Consider the following 10,860-nt stretch of genomic DNA (forward strand, 5'->3'; position numbering starts at 1 on the left):
AGAAGAAGAAGAAGAAGAAGAAGAAGAAGAAGAAGAAGAAGAAGAAGAAGAAGAAGAAGAAGAAGAAGAAGTTGTTTGAAAAACACTAATCTTAATTTTTAGGAGAGAATTTGGGACCTAGTGCTGGGAAGTCACTCCCTATAGCCTCACAGCCAGTAGATAAGTAGGTTCCTGACTCTCAGGCAAGACTCCTGTTTCTATTAGATAATTTGGCTTTTCTGGCTTCACAAATAAAATTGATTGATGGGCTTGTAAATTTTGTTCCTTAGGAAATATGGCTGTTGATTATTTTCTGCTTATTGGCGTTTAATTTGTTTCTTCCTCTAGAAATCTTATTTTATTTTAAGGTTAGGCCCTCTAGGACCCAATTAAATGAAACATTGCACTACTTTATTTGAAAAGAAAAGGATATGGAATAGTCAAGATAATAATGAATAATATTCTTTGAGATTCTGAAAAAACTAACAAAAAGCTGTGGAAAATGAAAAGTAGTTATCAAAGAGACATGATAAAAATGCACTTATGGAATTATAAAAAAAACCAAGGGATAATTATGGAGCTAAGGGGAAAAACCAAATTCCTCTGCTAAGCAAAAAATGCCAAGTGAGGATAGAAAGCTTTAATAAAATATGCAAAAATCACAGGTACTGTATTTCATGAGCAAAGGTTAAACATAAATGGAATTCATAAGATGAAAAACAGTGTGAAGAGATAATACTGAAAAAGGGTGGAACATTTTGCAAAATGTAATGGAGCTATAAAACTTTTGAAGATTCAATAAAATGAAAATTTGATGTTTACTCAGCTGAACTGAGTTTAGCAGCATCCAGTAAGGGAGAAGATAGAGAAAGGGATTGGTTTGTCACTTTTTACACATGTCCTCTGACCTTGAAAGAAATATGAATTAGTGTTGCAATCTTGTCAGAGTTTCTGGGAATGTTTCCTATCAGACAAACCCAAGTGAAACACAGGAATCAATGAAACAATTGAGAAAACAAGGACTCCTTCACAGTGGAAGAATCAGAAAGCTGTAACATGTGTGGTGGGTCACTTTTTCTTCTTAAAGACCAATGCAGGGGCAAAGCAAAAATATTGCCTCTCATTTTTTAGTATAGCTTCAGAGCCTTAACCATGTACCAACCCTACAAATTCTTTTTGAACTCTTGTAGGAGGCTCTGGAAAGACAGTCTATGAGTAAGACAAATTTAGTTCCTGCTTTTAGCATGGTTGTTAGCCCTATGGAGGAAGAGGCCATTCCAAATGGTTTGAGGTCGGTTGTGATAGAAGAGACACAAGCAAGATACTGAGGAAGAAGAGAAGGCTCTGGGCGCAGTGGGCCAGACAGCACTTCCTAGAAGGATGATAGCTATGCTTAGACTCGAGTAGGGAATTCAGAAGTCAGGAAGATGCTTGTTTCACAGATTATGTCACCCATGTACCTAACATCCGAATAGAGTATAGGCCTGGCACACAATAAACTCTTGAAACAGTGGATTTGAATATTTTCTGTCCATTATAGAAATAATCAGACTGTACCTTTCTTTTGATTTCTTCTATAAAATAAGCACATCACATAATGTGTCCATATATATGACTGGGAGAACATAACATTAATGGGTAATTGCCTATAACTGTTTAAAAGATGTATAAAATTCTAATGTTTCTCATCGCAGTTCACTTTTCTTACAAAGACTGTAGAGTATTTCCTATGCTGGGAACTCTCTTTATATAAGGAAATTTTTGCAAAAGGAAATTGGAATAATGGGTTTTAAAGGCACATGGAAGCCACTTGGCTGAGCCCTCCCCTCTCGAGGCATCTGTTTAAGGTAACACTGGTATTTGTTGATGGCAATGCAGGAGGAGTGCAAAAGCAAGTGTGTGGAACTGATTTCCTTTGCGCCACATTGACATCACAGATTTTTTTCAAAGCTCTCAACTTTGAGGTGAAATTGTGTTAATATTGTTACTTGATGTTAATTCCAATGATTGCCTTTGAAGTTTGTGGGAGCTTCATTTTTTGTTGTTATTTTCTGTACTACAGTTCTGTCTGAAAGTGTGTGCTTCAAACTTCACTTGAACCAGTTTACTCTACATTGAGGACAAAGAAAGTATATAATGCTGCTAAGCATTTAATGTCTTTCATTTATTATTTGTAGTAGATGAGCATGTTTCAAACGTCATTTGCCCTCTGTTAGGTTGAGGTCTCATTCAAACACAGTACACTTGGCAGGAATTTTGAAGGAAATATTAGCTAAAGACTTAGAAAACTGTTGTGTAGTTAATAATCTAAATAATGCTTTCTTGATAATGCTCACATGACCACCACTGAGGCAATGTTCTTTACTGGCTATTAGTGCTATGCTGATGTTCACACGCCCTGTTTAAAGCAATATAATTAGCAAACCCTTTAAAATAAAACTGCTAAATTGTTCTTCTGGGCTGTTCTTCCTCCTGCTTACTGTTCTCTCAGTTTTCTGAGCTTTTTTTAAAAGGTGCTAATATTGACTCCTTTGCCCACCTGCCGGCTTTCTTATTCTTAGACATCACAGAAAATATGGTGAATGGTTGTCTTTGTCTCCGCATGGGAGCCATCTAAGTCTCTTGGTTCTCTCTGGGAGGATCCATGGAATAAGAATTTTTTCTACAGCATCCTTTTCCTATTCAGTTCTTCACCCTCCCCACTGTACATCCTGAAAAGCCCACTTTTACCTTATCACCCAGATATACCAGGGCGATAAGGTAAAATCGCCCTGGTATCTGGGCAGTAAGCCTGCTTCTCATTGTAATGGTCTCACAACTCTGGCTTTAATACTCTCATTTTTTTCTGCATGGTTATAACTATAGCTGATCCTGGGGATTACTGACTTGGAGCAAGTTTCAGTGGCTCCCTGACCAATCCCATGATTCCAATATGAGGTGGAAGCAATTTATTTTCTGAAGGCTGATGCCTTGAGAAACACTCACTTCTCACTATTTCTTTTTTCTTTTGTTCAGTGTTATTTGTTACCTACAGCTGGTTGACTTTTGGTTGTTAAGCTTGCCAGCTGTTTCAGAATTCTATGGTGTGTGCATTTCTCTTAAAAATATTGGCATAATCCGGTCTTCTCTGGAGAAGACAAGAAACATCCTCTAGTTTTGCAAGTGACAGGTAAATTGATGGGTAAACTGGTTACTCCATTTTGATCTGATTTTGTTAGTTGGTTGGTTTGCTGTACTTACTCTAGAAAACAGAAATTGTCTCTCATGTTAGACCTTTGGTCATGTTTTTGGTCTTTTAAATCATATGACATATACAGTATATGCAAGGTCATTCAGTGACAGTTCCCCTAAATTTGTTTTAAATTAGAAGACAAGTAATACAAAAACCCAAACTTCTGTCCATTAAAATTATGAGGAATCTCCATGATTATTATGATTAACCTAATAGTTGTACTATCCTTGTACTGTAGTGTACATTCCCACCAACAACATAAAAGGATTATTTGCCCACCCCACAAAAGCCTCACCACATTTGTTATTATTTTAGTTCTTAATGATGGCCATTCTTTCCAGAATAAGATGGAATCTCATTGTTATGGTTTGTGTCTAGTTGTCCCCCCAAAGCCTCATGTAGTCACTGGGGAAGCTTCTAGAGTTTGTAATTAATTCATAATCTGATGCTGGGATTATGGATGTGAGTGCTATGTCTGCCCTGGGGCAGATAATCTGTATACAAATGTAAGAAAGACAGAGAGGCTTACTAGCAGCCACAGCTGCTGCTCCTCCCTTTGCTTTTTGCTGCTTTCTGCCACCATGAATGGCTGTCCTCTGTCATGTGCCACTCTGCCTTGGAGCCAGCTAAGTATGGACTGAAACATCCATTACCTGTGAGCCAAATAAAACTTTCCTTCATTAATGTCAGGTATTGGATATTTTGTCCCAGCAATGACAGAAAAGTAACCAAGACAATTTTTTTTTTTTTTTTTTTTTGTGGAACTGGGGATTGAACTCAGTTCCCTGAACTTGCTAGGCAAGCGCTTATTCCACTGAGCCATCTCCCTGGTGTTGTTTTAATTTGCATTTCTCTAATGGCCAGCAGTGTTGAACATTTTTTCATGTATTTATTGACAATGGTTGGGAGCAAGAAAGCTAAATTATGTTGGCCCTATATTGATCAACTGGCATTACTCTTTTGAACAGTCTGTTCTTGTTTCAATATGCATTTGGCATAAAGATTTTGAATACACTAGGAAGCTTAATGGGTTGAAAATTGATTTGTCATAAATAAAAGCTCATCTGAGTTTACGAAATGCATGCTCCTGTAAATCTATTGTAAAATGTAACAAAACAGCTGTATTGATGTGTATACATAGTAACAGAAAGAAGCAGAACTACCAGGGGACATGTAGTCCCACAAAGCAGTGCATCCAACAAAGAGAGACAAGTACATGGGGCTTGACAGGAAGCCATGGCAAAGTGAGAGAAATTTGTTGAAAGGTGGATTCCAGACAAAAGACCTGATGTTGTAGATTGTATGGTTAGACAACTAGAAATGATAAATTCATAGAAAAGAATCAGCACATCAAGTAATAAATAAAGGCTGGAGTTCAAAGAAAGAGTAGTGTAGGGGTAGGGCTGGAGGGCAGGAAGAAGAGGACACTCTCCTTTGAGAAGGGAGGGAAGAGCAATATCATGGCCTGAGAAGGAAAGTACATTAAGGGTAAGGGATGCTTGGGCAGGTTAGGTACCACCACCAGGTGAAGTAGAGAGAAACGTGTGCTTGGGCGTCAGGAGGGAGGTGCCAGCAGTGCTTGAGAGGACTCTTGATTTTCACAAGTCACGGATAGAAGAAGAGCTACAGAAAACGAAGGATGGGGAAAGCAGGAGGTCAAGACAGAAGGCGCTGATGATCTGTTTTAGACCTGGGGCCTTAAGGAAGGCAGGCATAATTGTCCAGAAAGGCCACAGGTGGGAGCATGGAACAGTGCTTGGAAATCAGGGATGGGATTTTTTTGTTTTGATAACTATGGAAAAATTCATTTTTAGAAAACTAAAATCTTGAATATAGTGAGTGCAAAAGGAGACTAGTCATTTTCAATAGTGTAAGGCAGTATTTTATCAATTTTCATTCTGTATATTACTATGGGAATTACTACTTCTGGGAACTCATGAATCCTTTGAAGTTAAATCACAGATATGTAGGACTTTAATCTATGACTTCATGAGGTAAAGAGTCTCTGCATGAGACAATTACAAAGATTTAATTTCTTTTTATCACTAATGTACACATTTGCACATGCAAGTCATATACTCATATGTGCACAAAATTTAAATGTAACTTCTGCTTGATTCAGGACCTAGCCAGGTGAAATCCTGAGAGTTTGCAAAGGTGTTAAGACAGAGTTTCTCTACTGATTTCAGGTATTTCAATGGCGTACCCACCAAGAAGAGGTGGCAAGATTGGAAATGGAAATTTCTGCCAGAAGAAGAGTAAAGGAAGAGGAGAAAGAGAAATTGTGGAGGAAGAAGGAATTGTTGAAAAGGGAGGAGAAGAAAAACCAAGTATGAAATCTTCTGTTGATGTGAATGCATGAATGGTCACTTAACTGTCTAATAGAGCTTTAACTCATCTTGGTATTTGGCACAGGATTTTCATAGGCAGTAAGGGGAACCTTCATGAGCCTAGTGGAGTCTCGCTTTAGTTTATCTGAACTTGAAAGATTTGCAGTCATTGTAGAAGCCTTTCTGTTGACCTGCCTGAGCATAGGTACCTGTGGTTTGAAGAGATGATGTAGGGGGAAAAAAGATGAAGGTCATGACTATCCTCAGGCTCTGATCTCAGGTGAGACCTGGAAAAGCTCAAAGGGTAATAGGGTATCATTTTGGTTGATGGCATAGTTAAAAATATTTTTATTGCTAGAATATCTTGTACATAGGATAGTGAAATTCACAGAAGGCCAAAAACCCTTCAAAGAGTTTACTACTTGATTTCTTGTTAGATGGTTTTATTTTGCCCTTACTCTATTGCATAAATATTTGTTTCACAATATTAAAAATATTTACCAAAAACATATTAACAACTTTGGAATGACTGCTGCTATACTCTATGGAATACAGAATGTACTTTAGTATTCATTTTAGCATTTTTGTTTCCACAACAAAACTTATGCAGTGTGCAGTAAAGTTACTTTTGTTAACATTTTTGTCAGATTTATGCATTGATTTAATAGAGTTGCTGCCTATAGAAATAATTCACAAAAATGCTATTAATTTGTGATCAATGCTCCTTGCAAAAAAAACAAATCAGCACACCCACGTGTTTCTACCAATAGCACAAAGAAGTACCCAGAAAATTTGCCTTTACTATTATTGGCAAAACTTTTAGAGCTTTCAATAACAAACAGCCCATTGTGGCCCACAAACAATAAATTCATCACAGCTGGCCTATACTGAATTGCATGATGCTTTCTTGAAGTGCTTTCTCTTACACCCCTAAGAATGACCGATACTTATTGTTGGTCAAGCATTTCAGTTTTGTGAATAAGGTTGTCATTTTGAACTATGTGACCAGTAAAATCTGTGAAGTCCTTGCCTAGAAGCTTTTCCTATGAAGTTTATTATGTATGGGGGCTGGGGAGATAGCTCAATGGCTTAAGTGCCTGCACAAGGTCTTGAGTTAAATCCCCAGTACAAAACAAAACAAAAATGTTCACTTATGTAGGGGATAAAGCAACAATATGTTTTAAAGCTCTAAGTCAGACTTTCTATAATTTTTAATAATTCAGTTTTCATTGTTTTTTATTTTCTTTGTTGCTTTACATCAGCAAATTTGTAAATCCAGTATTTGTGGAAAACAACACATATAGGAATTATATGATTATTTGACAAAATGAGCTGCTGAGAAGATATATTTCATAGTTCTTATATTTTTAATTAAAAATTAATTCAATTTCCACTTCTAAGGAAGCAAGTGGAGGTGATTTCATTAGGTTCCCTTCAAGAAAGTTGATGGTTAGCAAGAAAAAACTATGTGTACCTCGGGAACTGATAAATATTGATCATGTTTCAGATAACATAAGGGAACTACATATCTTATGGAACAACTTACTGGTTACTTTCTGTCATGAAAAGTACGGTATTTGAAAAGTAAATTTCCATAATTTTGTCTTCTACCAGACCCCTCTCATAGTATTTCCTTTCTATAAGCTTGTATGACCACAAATAATATTTCTAAGCATTAGTTTACATGTAGGGTCATCTTAAGGGTCACATAAAGAGATTGAAGTACAGTTCCATTTTCAGAGGGTTTAAACAGAAAAAATATACAAATTGAATAACTCAAATATTGAGAATGGGAGTAAGGGAGTAAGAGAATGGAAGTAAGTTAAAGGCTTTGATTTTGTGGTAGCAAACAGAAACACAAAATGAAACCCAAGATTTACAGCCAGATTTATGTATGTCTATAGACATACATGATCAGATCATTCCAAAAATATCAGGCCCTGATGTCTGGTAGTTTAGGGCTTATATGGGATAAGCAGTGAGGAAGTACAGAGGCAGAATGGCTTCTCTACTGGGGATTGGCTCTTGCAATGTGCATAACAGTGATCAGCCATTTCTAAGAAACAAAAGTAGCAAAAAATGTGTCATGATTTGGGATTCTTTGCAAGGGAAACAATATAATACAAGACACATTTTATAATATTTTATAATGAATCACCCCAAAATTATATACAACAAGTGCAGGAAACCTATCTATACACTAAACACTAATGAATCCAGCTGAGGGATTCAAAACAATGCCCCCACAGTCCAACTGGAGGCCTAGAGCCCACACCAAGGTCTCGTGCAGGCCTGATTCATGGATCTACGCTGGAAAGGCTCAAAGGTCAGTGGTGGAAGCTAGTCTGTGCCAGTGAGATGAAGGATTTGTGCTAGCATGCTGAGGGATCTGAATTGGAGCTAGGAAGCAATGCTTAGCCATCCTCAGCAACAGTGAGTTTCTGAGCCCCTCCAGTGATGAGCAGCACTGAGTTCCCAACAGAAAAGCCAATGTGAGAAGCTGAACAGTGCACCACCTTCTCTTCTTGAGCCAGGAAGCGATGTTCAATGTGAGGACCCAAGCTGCTACAAAGTTTATTGGGAAATCCAGCATTACAAGGTCCTCCAGCAGTACAACCTAAGAGAACCAGCAGCTTCCAACAGCTCTAACATCCTCTCCAAATGGCATCCCTAACAGCATTCCAGCAGCTTCTCCTGTTCTGCCTTTTATGCTGCTGGCAACAATCCTCAGATGGGCCTCCCAGACCCAGCACCAAGCTAGCTTAATTCAGCTGGGTGTAGTAAGTTGACCACCACTTAGAAATCCACTACAAACTGTAACAAGAACTATTACCTGGGCAACTAACTGAAGTACACTGGTGGGGGAGGAGCATCATTTGATATAATTTTAGTTAGATTTGAGTTGGGTACTTCATTGGTGTGGAGAGATGGAGAGATACTACTAGTTGTCTTCCTGTACTCTGTAGATAAGATTTCTGAAGTAAGAGAAAGGTATTTTGACAGGCTGGAGAGAGCGCTTTCTGAATTTACAGATGGGGTCAACATTTGGCTTCATGAACTCCCAAATGAGCAAACACCAGAGAAACAGAAGGAATGGCGAGGTGATCACACTCCTTCCCGTGATGACGGGCTACTCCCAGTGCACCTTAGAGCAAGAAAGCACCTGGGCCTGAAGAGCAAAGCCCAGGAGACTGTCAGTGTTATCAAACAGACTTAAGTATTCTTATATTTTTTGCTGCAAGATTGCACCTATGGTGGTGAGTGTTAAGGAAGTAAATGTTAAGAAAATACTAAAGTTTCCACAGCTACTATGCCTTTGTTGGCCTGGGCTTGCATTTTACTAAAGTGCACGTGGGGTGCTACTTCACTGTCCTGCACTTCATGAACAGTGTAAGAAGTGCACCATCAAGTGTGTTGTGTAATGTAATTTGTATAGAGTAACCTGAGTGATTCTGTAGGACCAAGGCGAGCGGCTCACTCTCTTTACTTTCCTTTAAACTATTTTACCATTTAGAATATTTTTTTATTTTGAAGAAAGAAAAAAGAACAATAAAAATGATGCAGTATTTCAAAACAAGATGATAGGAAATTAGTGGTTATCATATTGCATATCGCTATGTTCAGAGTAGTTACTCAGGTTATCAGGCAAGCAAAAGTGATCAAACAATATAAGCACTAACTGTTCCTTTCAATAAACTGATAGATATTAGTAGTACAATTATCTTAGCTATCTTATGTATGTATACATATCCCTTTCCCCTTCCATCTTTTCTCTTTTCCCTATCCTAGTTCTTTCCTTTTCAGCAGTTTCTTTCTTTTTCGCTGAATCTATTGTACCTTTTGGATCTTATTTGCTCTTTCAATTTCTTATACTAGGGAGACAATACAATGTTTACACATGCAACTCTGATTTATTTAACTTGTGAATACAGTCTCTAGTTGCATCCATTTGCCCATAAAAGCTTTGAGTTTATCTTTCTTTATTGCTGAGTAATACTCCATTGTATGAAAGTATCACATCTTTTTTATCCACTCCTCAGTTGATGGACATTTGGGTTCTTTCCAAGATTCAGCAATTATAAATTGTGCTACTATAAACATGACTGCACATATATTGCTATGTATGATGTTTTAATTTCTTATGGGAAAATACACCAAAGGGGAATAGCTGAGTGGAACGGGACCGCTAATCTTAAAACAAGGATGTCTACTATCACCACTCTTTTCAATATAGTTCTGGAAACATTAGCCATAGCAATTAGACAAGAGAGAGAAATTGAAGGAATAAGGATAGGAAAGCAAGAAGTTCAATTATCATTATTTGCAGATGACATGATACTCTAAGTAGAAGACCCTCAAAACTCCATCAAAAGACTGCTAGAATTAATAAGCAAGTTCAGTAGTGTAGCTGGATACAAAGTCAGCACTCAAAAATTAATAAAACCATTGTTTTTTCTTGTATTTAGTACAAGGTATACAGGGTCTCACTAAGCAGACTGGACTTGTAGTGATCCTCCTGTTTCCAGCCTCTCAAGTGCTGGCATGGTGTGCACTGCCACGTCCAGCCTCAATCACCAGCTCAGCACGCCCTGGGGGCGGGGCCCAGCATGGCAAGCCTGGGGTCATACCCTGGCTACTGTGCTCTGCCTAAGCAAGTGCTTTAGTCTGCTGAGCTATCTGGCTGGCCCATAAAACAACCATTGTTAATTAGCTATTCCTGTTTTGAAAATCTGTAATATATATATATTGTTGTATATTACCCTGTTTATGTCTTTTTTCTATTTGTTTTTGCTTCAGGTTTTACTCTTCAAAATAAAATTTTAAAAAATCCATAGCCTTCTTGTACACAAATGTAAACTCACTGAGAGAAAAATTAGGGAATCACATCCTTCATGATAGCATTTAAAAAAATGAAATACTTAGGAATCAATCTAAAAAAGGAAGTAATAGATCTATGCATTGATAGCCAGGTGTACAGGCTGAAACGTGTAATCCTAGCTCTTGAGAGGCTGAGGCAGGAGGACTGTTGTGGATTCAAGACCAGCCTGAGCTACTTAAGGCCAGTGAACTCAAGGCCAACCTAAACTACATAGTGAGACCCTGGCTTCAAAAGACAAAACAAAACAAAACAAAACAAAACAAAACAAAACAAAAACAAAAACTACAAGATCTATGCTTTGAAAATTACAATACTCTGAATAAAGAAACTGAAGAGGATTTCAGAAAATGGAACCATATCCCTTGTTCATGGATAGAAAGAACCAACATTGTGAAAATGACCACACTCCACAAATCGTTACACAGATTTATTGCAATCCC

The 10,860-nt window shown here is 37.7% G+C and overlaps 1 protein-coding gene across 1 annotated transcript in view; it reads left to right on the forward strand.

The window, feature by feature from the left end:
• The window catches only part of Ccdc148 (coiled-coil domain containing 148), a 356,635-nt gene that overhangs the window by 255,056 nt on the left and 90,719 nt on the right, over nt 1–10,860 (forward strand). Inside the window, exon 12 of the mRNA XM_004629903.3 lies at nt 5,401–5,541. Coding sequence (XP_004629960.2) covers nt 5,401–5,541 — 141 coding nt within the window. The remainder of the gene's footprint in view (nt 1–5,400; nt 5,542–10,860) is intronic.

This window comes from Octodon degus, unplaced genomic scaffold (assembly GCF_000260255.1).
Source record: "Octodon degus isolate 3935 unplaced genomic scaffold, OctDeg1.0 scaffold00032, whole genome shotgun sequence".
NCBI classification, from domain to species: Eukaryota; Metazoa; Chordata; class Mammalia; order Rodentia; family Octodontidae; genus Octodon; species Octodon degus.